Source organism: Choloepus didactylus, chromosome 2 (assembly GCF_015220235.1).
Source record: "Choloepus didactylus isolate mChoDid1 chromosome 2, mChoDid1.pri, whole genome shotgun sequence".
Classification (NCBI taxonomy): Eukaryota; Metazoa; Chordata; class Mammalia; order Pilosa; family Megalonychidae; genus Choloepus; species Choloepus didactylus.
In genome coordinates, this window is record NC_051308.1 from 94,945,819 (window position 1) to 94,962,176 (window position 16,358).

The following is a 16,358-nucleotide window of genomic DNA, read 5'->3' on the forward strand; positions in this document are numbered from 1 at the left end:
GCTCACCATAGAAATGTTTTGGGAGAGAGAATTGTCTGAGAAAGAGAAAAAACAATTGCATATTATAGGGGTAAAGTGTTTGGTAGGTAAGGATGTATGTATGTAGGAGAGATGCTAGGTAAGAAGTCTTTAGAATCAGCAGATCTGGAGCAGTGTTTTGTGGTGAAATAATGACTTAGTTTCATGTGGAATTAAAAAAAGTTTTTTTTTAGTGTGAAGCTGAGTTTTTCAGTTGGGTGATTAGCATTATTGGAGTCTCTGAGGATAGTTGAGGAAGGAAAATCTGATCTATAGGTAAAAATTGACTTGGAATGTGAATGTAGGTCTTGCAGACAATAGCAGCAATAATAATCTGAAAAGATTATAAGAACCTCAAATGATTATGACTTGGCCAAAGGCAGTAACCTTACAATGGTTGAGGAAGAAAGGACTCTACCAATAGAGTAAGAGGCTTTTTTTGAAGAATACGAATATTACAAGGAGAAAACATTTTAGAAAATTGTTCTCTGAAAGTGTAAAGGGAGGAATATTTTGTAGTGGGAATACATTAAAATAATACTGTGTTATCAATAGTTACCTTTGAAACATTAGCAAAAAAATTTTAAAATCAATAGAGCACTTAGCAGCATCAAATTCAAATTTAAAGTTAATTTTCCCTGAAGCTGTTGTGACATATATGTGTTTCCCTTAGTGTGCTCATGAATATAAATTAGAATATTATGAGTGATGTATGAGCAAGAAACACTTAAATATTCCCATTCATAAAATAAATTACATGAGTAGGAAAATCCATTTTGGATTGTCCACATCTAAATGAACAGAGTCTCAATTTGACTGAAAAAGAGAACCTCATATCTTTTTTTTTTTTTTTTAGGTGGCTTGTGGGAAGGAAGAGACTATTAACAAAGAATTAAATGAGAATGAAACAGAAATAGAGTGTATGAAGCAGCTTTCTGATCCTGACAAATCTTTAAAGGATGAGGTTTCACCAAGAAGAAATGACTTCATTTCTGTACCAACTATTCAGCCTTTCGATCCCATATCAGATTCAGATAGTGAAAATTCTTCTCAGGAATCCAAACCAGAAAGCCAGAAAGACTTGGAGGAGGAAGAGGATGAGGAAGTAAGGCGATACATTATGGAGAAAATTATACAAGCCAACAAGCTACTACAGAATCAAAAACCTGTGAATGATAAAAGGGAACGAAAACTTAAGTTCAAAGACAAATTAGTTGATCTGGAAGTTCCTCCACTTGAAGACAATGATACTTACAAAAATTATTTTGAAAATGAAAGTAGCATGTCTGGAAAACTGTCACAGTTATGTATTTCCAATGAATTTAGGCAAGAAAATGTGCTCCTATCATTTACTGATGGAAGTTGTGAAGAAAACAAGGATAGGAAGATATTAGTAGAGAGAGATGGAAAGTTTGAACTTCTGAATTTACAAGACATTGAGAGTCAGGGTTTTTTACCCCCCATTAATAATGCCAATAGTACAGAAAATGAACCTCAGCATTTATCACCCAGATCACTCAATTCATCTGTCAATGGTGTTAAAAAAGAAGAGCATGTAGCAAAAATTCATGCTAATCGCTCACTCATTTACAGAACCATTGAATTATATCCCTCAGCCACCATCGAATCCCAAGACACGTCCAAACTCTGTTGCCATTCAGATCGAAATAAATCAAATCACAAGACACAGTCTGCAATTGTCCTCCAGTGACCTCACATACTGCCTTTCGCCTCGACAGAAAGAACTGCAAAAAACAACTCGAACAAAGGAAGAAAAGTTAAAGAGAGAGGTGAGAGCGTAAGTGGGGCAATATATTGAAAGATCATTTGTTTCAAGTTTTATAATTGCAGTAGGATTGAAACAGAGTACTAGAATTCTTTAAATTACTGGAGATTTTTGATCTTTGTTTTATTTTTCTGTACTTAAGTTAAATGTTAAGAAATGTATTTATGGAAAAACTCCATGATTACCTTGGTCCTTTCTTGTAAGGATCACAAACAGTAATGAATGTCCTGTGCTGGAGCTCAAGGAGATCTCTCTTAAATGATGACTTCATCTAATCCTTTCATTTTAAAGATGAGGCTCAGAGAGGTTAAGTGACTGCTGAAAGTCATCTTGATATAAGTGAAAATCAGATGTCAGATGGGAAAAGAAGGTACAGAGTTGTTGGGTTTAGGAGCAACAGATAGACTTGAATTATAATTCTCTTACTTGTGGGGGTTTATGTGTGTGTATGTGTATGGTATTCTTCCATGCCTATGATTCCTTGATTTCAGGGGCTTTTAATCTTAGACTAAGAATAGTGGCTAATATTTTTAATGAAAATGTTTCCAAAATGCCATATTTTCTGGTGTTTGTTTTCCTCTTAAATGAAACTCTGTATTTTATAGTTGAAAATTTCAAGTACTTGAAATGGTGAATTTTTTTCTCTATATAACTTAAATCAGTGTCCCAATTCTCTATTTCACTGGATAACTAACTGTATTAAGCTGAAGCACATAAAATCTCTAACTGTAAATACCAAGCCTCAGTAGAATCACAGATTAATAGAATTTTACAATTAGAAGGGACCTTAAAGACAAGCAAATTATAGTGTAGAAAGGTTACTTAACTTTACCAAAGACAAGCAACTTACAAGCAGCAGAGTTGGAATCGAAATTTCAGTTTCTTGAGAAATTTCTCACTCACTGAAAAATGGTGTATTTTCTGTTTTATGAGGTTTCAGGGAAATTTCTAGCATTTTAATCAGGAATTTATATTAACAGAAAAAGATGAAAAGTTGGTAAGAATGTATAGCTTTTAGCACACCCAGGCAGAAATATGAAAGGGTGAATCCTTATAGAGTTTTGCTTACTTGGCTGCTAAAATCTGAACTCTACCAGTCAAACTCAATTTGCTTGGTTTATGTACGTAACAATACTTATATGGATCTGTTAACGCAGAATTTTATGGCAGTACTAAAGAATTTATTGAGAATGACTGAACTATGTGATGTTTGCTATACACACATATAAAAGTTATGTGGAGGGTTTTACATGCATTTCAGTGCCCTCTTACTAATGAACTGAGGGTAACTTTGAACTTGGGTGACTAGTGGATAGTTCTGATTTCATTTTGATCACTTTTTGTGATTACCGTACACTCTTTGTCCCGGGATACACTTTTCTCCTCAGGATCTTCAAAACCAGATTTCCCTTTGCTTATGTACTTGCACAAGGCATGGTCTTCAAGTGCCAAGGATAACATTTTTTAGTTGGTTACATTTTACGTATCTTATGCCCAACAAAATATTTGCTGGCTTGGGTTGCTATACTCTGTTTCTATGCTGAGTGCATCATTTCAGTGTTATCTTTTACTACAGCATTATCTGTGCTTTGACTGATACTTTTCTGTGTATTATACCCAAATATCCCCTCTGGGAAGATAATCATCTTATCATGTGGTATGTATTCATGCAAGGTATCTAAAGTCCTTTTTGTAGAAAGGAAACATAAATAAATGTAAAGTTTAATATTTAATAAATTCATATTTTTAATAAGTTCATAGTTTTATATCCGTAGGCTCCTTTAGGAGTCAGAAAATAGTATGTAGATATTTTTAAAGTTATATTTTATGCTTTAATTTTGTAGAAATTTTCCTTTCCTCCCTTTTCTTTTGTTCAATCAAAATGAATTAGAAGGGCTTGCTGTATTGTCAAAACGTATGGAAAGCCCTTTGAATTCCATTATTTAAAGAAAATTTAAGCATGGACTTGTATAATTCCATTTATTTAAATGAAAAAATGTTGGTATTGGAAGAGACTTAACAGCTTGCTAATATGAATCCATTTTACAGGAAAGAATATGGAGGCAGAGGTTAAGTGGCTTGCCCAAATTGACACAATATGATCACAGTAGGATTGTTACTTAATCTCCTAACTTCTAGTTTGATGCTGTTTTTGCTACATCATGCACTTCATTCCCAGTAACTATTTTATAGCTCCACATAACCAGTACTTCAAATTTAAGTCCCTCCCTTTCATGACATTAGCTGAATATTCCAGATAAAAAAATTCATTTTGTTCTTATAGCTAACAAAGTATCTAAATATTTTTCTGAGACAAAAATGCTACATAAGAAGATAAACTACTTGAAAAATATTTGTAAACATTTTTATGAAAAATTTCACACACATATGAAAGTGCAATTAATTTCCCCATCACTCAGATTCAACAGTCATCAAAATTTTGGCATATTTGCTTCCTCTCATCCTCCTTTCTTGGATGTAGTATTTTTTTTATTTAAATAAAATCACTTTATTTCATATGAAAATGAGATGCACTGGAAAAGACAATACCATAAAAGAGAGAAAATGTCTCCTACCACAGGAAATTTGCTTCACTAAAACCATGGTGAATAATAATGCTATTTACCTTACTCAGTGTTTCATTCTATGGTGATGTGTATTCAGCCCTGAGAGATTCGGTAGCAAATGGAGTACTCCTGTTTATGTAGCAGCTTGATTTGTTTATAATTTAGAAACTAGTGTATATTTTTAGTATTTGTGCTCAGTTTTATTTTTTGAAGATTTAACATTAATTCTAAATTTTTAATATGCCCTTTTGAGACAGCAAAAATAGCCCTTATGAACCATCAGCCACGGATTCAAATGGTAACTATGTAGTATTTTAATTATCTTTTAGGAAAAGTATCTTATAAAAATTAGCATTAGTGTAGACTTCCACTGCTTCCAGTTAATAAAAGAAAAAAGGAACCAAGAATTCATCCTTGTGGTCCAAATAATAGTACCCTGAATTTACATAAAAGAGAATTTATGTATGAGACCACTTGATTGAAGACCATTTTTATATGTATATAAACTGACAACTTTGAAAGTTCATTCCAAGGTCTTTTTCCTAAAATGAGGGTTGGAGGCTTAAATGCTTCTAAGTCACTTTCTTACAAACGTTTTTTCATAAAATTTGAGGTTATTCTCTTTCCCTTACCAAAAACTGACTCTACCTTAAAGACACTAACAATGAGTTGTACATATGAAGACACACCTCTAACTCAAGATGAACACTCAAGGGTATTGCAGGGAAATTTTAACTAATGTTTAAAAAGTACCAGATGTGATTTTTTTTTGCCTTTTTTTATTTTTATTTTGAAATAATTTCAAACATGTAGGACAGTTGCAAATACAATACAAAACCCATACAGAGAACTCCAACACCCCCGCACCCCCAGATATCCGTATCTACCAATTTTACATTTTGCTACCTTTGCAGTTCCTCCCTCCCTCCCTCCCTGCCTCCCTCTCTTCCTTCCTTCCTTCCCTCCTTCCTTCCTCTCTCCATCCCTCCCTCCCTCTCTCTCTCTTTCAACTGTATCTATTATCTTTCTATCAAATATCTCTCTATCCATTTATCATCTTCTGAACATTTGAGAACAGGTTGCATGTATCATATTCCTTGAACTCATAACACTTCCATGTGCATTTCCTACGAAGAAGGATATTCACTTATATCATTAACTTAACTGCAGTTAATTCAAGAAAATTAATATGGATATAAAGCTTAAATTCTATGTTCCAGTTTTTCCTTATGCCCCATTTGAGCTTTTCTCCTCCATTCTTAGATCCACTCCAGTATCATATATTGCACTGATTGTCATTAACTCTTAATTAACTTTTTTTAAATTAACTATATAAAAAAGAAATTTTTAAAGAAAGATGTACAGTAAAAAAACATTTCAAACAAACCATAACAAGGGAGTAAGAAAAAGACAACTAACCTAAAATAACTACTTTACTTCCAACATGTTCCTACTCTGCCCAAAGAAAATAACCTAATATAGCAACATTTCTGTGAACTTGTTCCTTCCATACCCATCAGAAATTAACAAACCATAGTCATTCCTGGGCATTCCCAGAATGTTAAGTTTACCCATGATAGCCTATCTGTTCTTATTGGGTAATCATTCCCCCTTCCTTAATTGCTCTCTGTCACTAGTTCCCCTACATTCTACATTATAAACCATTTATTTTAGGAGTGTGTTGTTTAACCTCCAGGTGTTTGTGAATTTTCTAAGTCTCTGATGGTTATTGACTTCTAATTGTATTCCATTGTGGTCAGAGAATGTACTTTGAATAATTTCAATTTTTTAAAATTTATTTAGGCTTCTTTTATGTCCCAGCTTATGGTCTGTTCTGGAGAAAGTTCCGTGATCACTAGAGAAGAACTTGTATCCTGGTGATTTGGGATGTGATGTTCTATATATGTCTGTTAAATCAAATTCATTTATCAGATTGTTTAAGTTTTCAGTTTCCTTATTGATCTTCTGTCTGGTTGACCTATCTATAGGAGAGAGTGATGTGTTGAAGTCTCTCACAATTATTGTGGAAGCATCCATTGCATCATTTAGTTTTGCCAGTGTTTGTCTCATGTGTTTTGTGGCACCATGATTGGGTGCATAAACATTTATGATTGTTATTTCTCTTGTTGAATTGCCCCTTTTATTAGGACGTAGTGGCCTTCTTTGTCTCTCATAACATCCTTGCATTTAAAGTCTATTTTATCTGAGATTAATATTGCTACTCCTGCGTTCTTTTGGCTGTAGCTTGCATGAAATATTTTTTCTATCCTTTCACTTTCAATTTGTTTGTGTCCCTGTGTCTAAGATGAGTCTCTTGTATGCAGCATATTGATGGTTCTTACTTTTTGATCCATTCTGCCAATCTGTATCTTTTAATTGGGGAGTTTAGTCCATTTACATTCAATGCTATTACTGTGAAGGCATTTCTTGAATCAGCCATCCTATCCTTTGGTTTATGTTTGTCAGATACATTTTTTACCTCTCTCTCTTATTGTCCTTTAGTGAACCAATATTGAATCTCTTTAGTATTGAACCTTTCTGCATATCTCTCTCTTCTTTCTTTATTTCTCTGTCTTTGGGGCTCCTTTTCGTATCTGAAGTAGGGCAAAACTTTTATTAGCAAAATCTCTCAGCATTTGTTTGTCTGTGAAATTTTAAGCTCTCCCTCAAATTTGAAGGAGAGCTTTGCTGAATGAAGTATTCTTGGTTGGAAATTTTTCTCTCTCAGAATTTTAAATATGTCATGCCACTGCCTTCTCGCATCCATGGTGGCCGCTGAGTAGTCACTACTTAGTCTTATGTTGTTTCCTTTGTATGTGGTGAATTGCTTTTCTCTTGCTGCTTTCAGAACTTGCTCCTTCTCTTCAGTATTTGGCAGTCTGATCAGAATATGTCTCGGAGTGGGTTTATCTGGATTTTTTCTATTTGGAGTTCACTGGGCAATTATGCTTTGTGTATTTATATTGTGTAGATGGTTTGGGAAGTTTTCCCGAACAATTTCTTTGAATACTCTTTCTAGACCTTTACCCTTCTCTTCCCCTTCTGGGACACCAATAAGTCTTAAATTTGGACGTTTTATTTTATCTATCATATCCCTGAGATCCGTTTTGAATTTTTTATTTTTTTCCCCATTCTTTCTTTTGTTCTTTCATTTTCCACTCTGTGGTCCTCAAGGAGGCTGAGTCATTGTTCAACTTCCTTTAATCTTATATTATGAGTATCCAGAGTCTTTTTAATTTGGCCAACAGTTTCTTTTATTTCCATAAGATCATCTATTTTTTTATTTACTCTTGCAATTTCTTCTTTATGCTCTTCTAGGGTCTTCTTTATGTCCTTTATAGCATGTGCCATGCTCTTCTTCATGTCCTTTATATCCTGTGCCATCCTCTCATCGTTTGTCCTTAATTCTTTAATTGTGCCAAGGACTGTGTCTCTTCTGATCTTTTGATTTGGGTGTTTGGGTTTGGGTTCTCCATATTGTCCAGTTTTATCATATGCTTTAAGACTTTCTGTTGTTTTTGGCCTCTTGGCATTTGCTTTACTTAATAGGGTTCTTTCCAGATATAAAAAATACTGATCTGTAATTTGTCAGATCTGCAGCTTGGTGGCGTACAGTTTCTCTAACTAACCAGAAGATGGCATCCACGAGTCTCCTATTCCCCTCAAGTCAGTTCTCCCCAACTTTGTCTTTGTGGTGTGTGGGGATCTGATTCTTGTGGGGTCCAACTGGTGCACTCAGTTTGGGTGTGTTGTTGGTGCTGTCCGCCCTGAATGTGGGGCGTGTGTTGGGGTGGTTAGGGAGGCAGGGGATCTTTAATAATCAAACCTACCGCGTGTTCCCAGACGTTTAAGGCTATTGCAAGAGTCTAAGCCTTCATTTCAGTCTTGCCACAGATTGTCTCTGCCGCTGACCCACAAGTCCCCGGCATTTGCATAGGGTCCCTGGGATTTCCGAGCGGGTCCCCACTCTCAGCTGTGCTCTTCTAGGACCTTTGCCAAGGAAAGGCTGTGCCATGTCACAAGTGCACGCTGGCCCACCAGGGAAGTCCTGGGCCGCCGGGCTGTGCAGGGGTGCTCCCAGCCCACTGCCAAGATGGCTGAATGGGGCGTGTTAATCTCCCCCTCCTCACACAGCTCTGCCTTCCCAGCTCCGGGACAATCAGCTGCAGGTGCACCAAAGGCCACTGAACACGGCCAATACTGTGGCGTGTGCGCGGTGCTGTGGGAAAGACTCCCTGTCACACTGAGTTTCTTGGCACGTCTCTGGGCTGTGGATCGGGCTCGGGCAGGAGCATCCCCTGCCTGCTGGGGAGATGGCTGCAAGGGGCACGGTTTCTTTCTCCTTTTGGTTCCCCTCTGTCCCTCTGGCCCTGAGACAATCAGCAGTGGGCTAGCCTCCATGCCAGACACCAAGACATTTGCAGAGTTCACTACCACTGTGCTTCACTGTGTGGTTCTCACCATCTTAACCGCAGCTGCTCCCAGGTTTTTTTTTTTTAAGGAATTAGTCTGTCTCCAAATGCCAGCCCACAGTTTTCCCACACTGCAGCGTGGCCACTGGACTTTCAGCCAGTTCACTCACTTGTTTCAGAGTGCAGACTCCCAGTTTCACCGAGTGCACGGTCCCTGTGGATTTAGCAGAACTTGTCCGGCTGCTGCATTGCTGGGAACTGGTGTTCTGGGTCACTTTCCGGCTTTTATCTAGTATTTTTCATGGAGGTGATTTTTGCCCTGTCTCACCTAGCCGCTGTCATGTCATGAGGTCCCATAGATACATTTAGGATCAAATATTTGAAAATAAGTTTGTTGTATGATAAAACTGCCAACTTAATTGGTTTTATAGTTTTTTTCCAAAGACAATATTTTATATGTGTGATAGGACCTAGCCCTTTTTAAAATATGGTTTTCTTAACAAATATGTATTAGATAGATTCCAAATATCTTATTGTTTGTATTCTAAGACATTACTCAATCAGGTTAAGAGTAACAGCATGCAGAAATACTTCCTTGCTCATATTGGTAGGGAAGTTATAGTATTCTTGCTTTGAGGTGCATAAGATAGTTCTTCCTTAAAATGGAAAAATAAGCCTAAGTGTTAAAGCATCAAAAGAGGTGAAGTTAAAGAGTCTACATTCTAACAAATTCAAGTCTATAAAGCCTGCTTAAGTAAAATAACATTAAAAATAACTATGTACAAACATATCTGGTATATAAGTGTGTGTGTGTGTGTATATACACATATACATACATACATAATACATATATAGAAATAGTATATTTTTCCTAAATAAATATAAACAACTAAATAACTGTTAGAAGAAAATAAACTTAAGGAACATCATAATCTATGTGGTACTGAATTGGGTACTGGTTTGGACAAAGTAAGTTATTTAGAGGACAATTGGGTAACAATGGATATGGCTTGTTAGATCGTTAATGAAAATAAGCAGATTACAGTGTAATCTCCATTTACATTTTTAAATTGTACATATATGTAGAGAGAAATATCTAGAAGATATGTACTAAGGTGCTAACAGCAGTGATCTCCAGGTGATGAAAATATGACTCCCCCCTCCATTTCCACAATGTACATTTACTGCTTATAATAAAAGGCTATGTTAAAAAAAAAAAAAAAGATAAAACAAAAAAAAAAAAAAAAAAAGGAAAGGAGAAAAAGAAAGGAAGGGAGGGAGGAGGAAGGAAGGAATCAGAAAGAAATGAACTTCAAACAAATGAATTCAATATCCACTCTCTGCCCACAACTGCCCCAAAGCTTGCTGACAGGATTATGAAGCCAGGTCTGTATCCTGAGAATTACGTAATTGCAGTCTTAGCTAGGTAAATGAATAGAGAGCAGGTTTACTTTAAATTACCAAAATGTGTGCCCAAATCTCTTTTTCTTTTGGTCTACATAGATCTTCCTCCTAAGCCCAGCTGCCTGTCTTTAAAGAAAGACATTTATTGGCAAATAAAACTCTTTATTCAGTTTTCCTGAGAACTAAATAGGAGAAACTGTAATCAATCTTTGGCCCATTTCTCTAGGAAATAAGTACACAAAAAAAATAAATGACAGCAAGTAAATGGTAGGCTATCAAAGGGTATTATACTGATGCCTTAAGAAATAATTTTAGTATTCAAAACTATCTTGATGAAAGAAGGGTATAGGTGTGCAAACTCTAGAATTGGTTCACATGTTTAAATTAGTTCACATGTTTAAATAGGCCTGGATTTAAAATTTAATAAGTACCTACTGTAAGAGATAAAAGATTCTGGGTTTCTTTCCAAGTTTATTGATTATGTAATTTTCCAAAATGAACATCAGAAAAGGAAAAACAGTGTTGTCATTAACTTACTCTTTAAAGGCCCTTTCACGGCCTTCTGTTCCTCTAAGGAAGAATAAGCATTCCTCTTGCCTTCTTAGTTCTTCTTTCTTTCTTTCATCTGCTCTTCATGTCTTTTTTTAAGCCATAACCGAAAAGCTTGCTGTGGATCTCTATTTTCCTGCTGATTAGAAAAACAAGCTTTGCTTACTTGTAATAAGCCTGAACAACTTTTAGAGGCCCTGCCTGCTGGAACCCACACAAGAATACATGTTCCACTCACCAATTTTTCATAATAATGCCAACCTCTTATCTGCATGCCTAGATATATGTATCACCCTTGATTCAGCAACACTGATTAACCTTTTGTCAGAAAATTCAACATGGAACTCACTGACATCTGGCTTCTTTCAAAAGTCTTTTGAGGTCATTGGTTTATGAAGAAAGTCTAAAGCAGAGATTTTTTTAACTTTTCAAAGTTGAACACTTTTTTCAAATAAAATAATTTTGCATGATGGCATAAAACAAATTGTCAAGAAGGGTTAGAGAAAGCGGGTATGAGTGGAGGTGAAGTCTTCATAACAGTTCCTGAAGGTGCTGCATGAAGTGCAGTTTGAAAACCAATGATCCAACACTTGGGCAAATTCATCCATTCCTTTAAATTCTAATCTGTTTTTAAATTTTAAGAGTATATGTCAGAAGCTACTTAACAGTCAAGGCCTTCTCCAAACTATAATTATTACTATGGAGGTTGGCCACAGGGATTTTCAGCCATAAATATTTTCTCATAAGACAATAACCATAAGGATTTTGTCAAAAGAAGAAGCTACTGGAAGTAGCTTATTGCATGGTTCCTCAAACTTCATGAAGGATATATCTTCAGGAAATTTTCAAAAGCTGAAAGAGCTCTTATTCAGGGACTAAAGGCAAGTGATGGAAGAGATTTGGGGCTCTTTAACCCTGGGGAAAAGTATGACTATGTAGATGCCTGGCTAGAACACAAAGGAAAGGATAAACTTTTTTAGCACTTTTCCCGAATATGACTTTTGTGATAAAGACCTTCTCACATCTTGCATTTTCCATTTTCTATAACTCCCATTGCTAAGTATGTGCCAGTCTAATTTATAAAATATATGTAGCTTGGGATCTTTGATGTACAATGCTGAACTGTGGGGAGAGGACTATAGACCTAGGGGATCATGCTTAACACCTAGAAGTCTGGGAATGCCTGGAGATGACTTAAAAGCATTCCTCCCTGAATGTGGGGCATGTGTCTGAGCAGTTAGGGAGGGAGGGCAGGTTTAGTAATCAAACCTCCCAGGTGTTCCTGGAGATTTAAAGCTGTTGTAAGAATCTAAATCTTCATTTCAGTCTCGCCACAGATTGTTTCTGCCTCTGATCCACAAGTCTTTGGTATTGGTGTATGGTCCCTGGGATTTCCGAGTGGGTCCCTCTTGCAAGCCGTGCCCTTCTAAGGCCTGTGCTGAGGGAAGGTTGTGCTATGTCACAAATGTGTGCCGTCCCTCAAGGAAGTTCTGGGCTGCCGGGCCATGCAGGGGTGTTCCCAGTCTGCTGAAAGGATGGCTGAATGGGGTGTGTTAATTTCCCCCTTTTCGCACAGCTCTGCCTTCCCAGCTCCAGGACAATTACCTGCAGGTGCACAAAAGGCTGTTGTCCACGCCGGATATTGTGGTGTGTATGCGTGTTGCTGGGAACACTTCCTGTCACACTGGGTTTTTTGGCGCAGCTCTGGGTTGTGGCTCTGGCGCCGGGCAGGAGCGTTTCCAGCCTGCCAGGAAGATGGCTGCAAGGGGCGTGGTTTTTTTCCCCCTTTTGGCTCACCTCTGCCTGCCTCGCTCTGAGACAATTAGCAGCGGGTGCATGAAAGTCTGTCTTCCATGCCAGATATTGAGACGTTCGCACAGCCCGTTCCTGCCACGCTTCACTGTGCAGTTCTCACTGCTGTATCTGAAGCCACTTTTGGTTTTTTTTTTTAAAAAAGAACTAGTCTGCCTCCAAATGCCAACCCTTGGTTTCCTCACACTGCAGTGTGGCTGCCGGATATTCAGTGGCTTACTCACTTGTTTCGGAATGCGGACTCCCGGTTTCACCAAGTGCACAGTCCCTGTTGATTTAGCAAACCTTGTCCAGCTGGTGCATCTCTGGAACCGGTGTTCTGAGTCACTTTCTGGCTTTTTCTAGTATTTTTCACGGAGGTGTTTTTTTGCCCTGTCTCTCCTAGCCACCATCTTAGGTTCTCTCACAAGATATGATTTTAAGGAAAATTTTTTCAAACTTAAGAATTTTGCCAACACCTCTATCGAAGAGGGATGAATACTTTTAAAATATGTAATATAAATTTTTAGGGGAAAAAAAGGTGTCATCAGGTTTTACTGGGAGCTACAAACCTTACCCCAACTAGAAACCTTTGTATATAATATGGTAGGAAAGACAGTCCTCATTTAGGCAAGTAGGGTTCTCATTCAATCATTTTCTGTCGAGTTTTTTTTTTAATTCATTTTATTGAGATATATTCACATACCATGGAGTCATAAAAACAAATCATACATTCAGTTGTTTACAGTACCATTATATAGTTGTGCATTCATCACCAAAATTAATTTTTGACATTTTCATTACCACACACACAAAAATAATAAGAATAAAAATTAAAGTGAAAAAGAGCAATTAAAGTAAAAAAAAACCACTGGGTGCCTTTTTTGTTTGTTTGTTTGTTTTGTTTGTTTGTTTTTTTCCTTTCCCCATTTTTTTACTAATCCATCCATAAACTAGACAAAGGGGAGAGTGGTCCATATGGCTTTCCCAGTCACATTGTCACCCCTCATGAGCTGCATTTTTGTACAATCGTCTTCAAGATTTATGGGTTCTGGGTTTTAGTTTGATAGTTTCAGATATTTACTGCTAGCTCTTCCAATTCTTTAGAACCTAACAAGGGTTGTCTATATTGTGCTTAAGAGTGACCACCAGAGTGACCTCTCGGCTCCTTTTGGAATCTCTCTGCTACTGAATCTTATTTCATTTCCTTTCACATCCCCCTTTTGGTCAAGAAGATGTTCTACATCCCATGATGTTGGATCTAGATTCCTCCCTGGGAGTCACATTGCCAGGGAGACTCACTCCCCTGGGTGTCAGATCCCATGTAGGGGGAGGGCAGTGATTTCACCTGCCAAGTTGGCTTAACTAGAGAGAGAGGGCCACATCTGAGCAACAAAGAGGCATTCGGGAGGAGGCTCTTAGGCACAATTATAGGGAGACCTAGTCTCTCCTTTGCAGCAACAGTCTTCCCAAGGGCAAGTCCTGTGGTAGAGGGCTCAGCCCATCAAACCACCAGTCCCCTATGTCTGCGAGCACATCAGCAACCATCGAGGTGGGGAAGCCCAATACCCCTGCATACTCCACCAGCTTCTCAAGGGGGCTCTGCATATTTTTTTCATTTTTTTTAATTAACTCTTTTTTTTTTTTAATCAACTATATCAAAAAATAAAAAAAACATACAATAAAAAAAAAACATTTCAAACAAACCATTAACAAGGGAGTAAGCAAAAGACAACTAACCTAAGATAACTACTTTACTTCCAACATGTTCCTACTCTACCTGAAGAAAATAACCTAATATAGCAACATTTCTGTGAACTTGTTCCTACCATACCATCATCTGTTGAGTTTTTAGAACCTTCTGCTACCATATCCACCATTTCCACCACCAGATCCATAACCATTACCATAGGGACTACCCAAGTTTCTTCCACCCAAACTTCCCCCTTTCATGGGTCCATAATTTGATTGCTATTGTCCACTATAACTTCCAAAATCATTGTATCTCCAACCACCACCATAGTTAGCATCGCCAAAATTTTCTCCTTCATTGTAACCATCATATCCTCCACCACCACCACCATATCCACCACCTTGGCTTCCATACCCTGGTCTACCACCACCATAGCCCCCTCTACTATAACCAGGTCTAATGCCATAGTTCCCACCATCACCTCCAAATCCATTACATCCATCATCACCTCCTTCATAACTACCTCTGCTGCGACCTCCATCACCATAGCCTCCTCTTCCTCCAAAGTTTCTACCATGGCCAGAGTTCCCTCCATCACCTCCAAAGTTCCCTCCATGGCCCATAAAGTTGCCAAGCCCACCTCCACAACCTCTTTGTGATGCAGCAGACAGCATCTCTTGTTTAGAAAGGGCCTTTTTCAAGTCACAATAATGCCCATTAATAGTGTGGTATTTCTGAACAACAATTTTATCAACTGTATCATGATCATTGAAAGTTATAAAAGCAAATCCTCTTTTTCCACTCTGCCTGTCTTCCATAACTTCTATGATTTCAGTCTTGCCATACTTTCCAAAGTTGTCTCTCAAATTATATTCTTCTGTATCTTCTATAGTACCACCACAAAAATTTTCTTCACTGTTAAATGGGCACCGTGCTTTACAGAATCCTCTCTAGAAACAGCTCTCTTTGGCATTACACACCCATCAGCCTTGTGTGGTCGAGCACACATTGCTGCATTCACCTTTTCAACACAAGAGTAAATCACAAAACCAAGCCTCTAGAACATTTTGTTTGGGGGTCTCTCATCACCACACAATCTGTGACTGTGCCCCATTTTTCAAAATGTTCTCTTAAACTATCATCCGTAGTTTCAAAGCTCAAACCACCAATAAACAGTTTTCTCAACTGCTCTGGTTCATTTGGATGATGGTCTCCTCCTCCTGGCAGCAATGGCAGCCAGAGTCAGTTGCAGTATTTTTAAAGCAAATTCTAGATAGCACATCATTTCTCACTTATTCTTATTTACTTTAGTGTGCATCTCTAAATGACTATGGCATTTTCTTTCAGAATCACAAGGCCATTATAATTAATAAATTTAACAATAAAGTAATGTTTTAAGAAATTTTTAGTGCTTCTATAGACACAGTATAGTGTTTCTGGAGTGTGTGTTTTTTTCTTTTGCATAGCTGCAATTTGAGGAGTTTAATACCTGTCTTAGATTTCCAGCTGCTAAAGCAAATACCATACAATGGGTTGGCTAAAACAACTGGAATTTATTGACTCATGGTTTTCACTCTAGGAGAAATCCAAAGTTGAAGGGTCAGCAAGGTGATACTTTCTTTCCAAAGGCTGAGGCCTTCTGGGACTGGCTACCCACAACCCTTGGACCTTGACTTTTCTGTACATGGCAATATACATGGCAGCTTCTCCTGGCTTCTCTCTCCTTCTTACCTTCACTTTGTGTATAAAGGGCTCTAGTAATCTGGAGTAAAGCCTAACCTGATTCAGTGGGGCCACACCTTAACTGAAGTAAAATCTTGAAGAGATTTTTTATTTACAGTGGGTCCACCCCCACCAGAATGCAAGAGAAGACTAAGAACCTGTCCAAACAAACATGTTCAATCCACCATGATACAGAAAGTAAACTAGCAAAAGATCCAACATGTTCCTGAACAGCATGTATATGTTATATATCTATGTAATTACAGACTTTATCTATACAGTTTAATTTATCTGAAAAAATCTTCATTTTTTTCCCTCTATGGAAATAAGAGGCCTGTTTTTTTTAGGAGACCAGATTTTCAGATGGAAAGTTTTAGGGGCAGGGAATCCTAATTTCAGTTCTCAAAAAATCTTTC

At 37.4% G+C, this 16,358-nt stretch overlaps 1 protein-coding gene and 1 pseudogene across 1 annotated transcript in view; one reads left to right on the forward strand and one right to left on the reverse strand.

The window, feature by feature from the left end:
- The window catches only part of CCDC181 (coiled-coil domain containing 181), a 61,266-nt gene that overhangs the window by 18,864 nt on the left and 26,044 nt on the right, over positions 1-16,358 (forward strand). Inside the window, 4 exon segments of the mRNA XM_037825400.1 lie at positions 875-1,591; positions 1,593-1,668; positions 1,671-1,713; positions 1,715-1,808. Of these exon segments, the coding sequence (XP_037681328.1) occupies positions 875-1,591; positions 1,593-1,668; positions 1,671-1,713; positions 1,715-1,808 (930 nt within the window).
- On the reverse strand, positions 14,379-16,116 carry LOC119528131 (annotated as a pseudogene).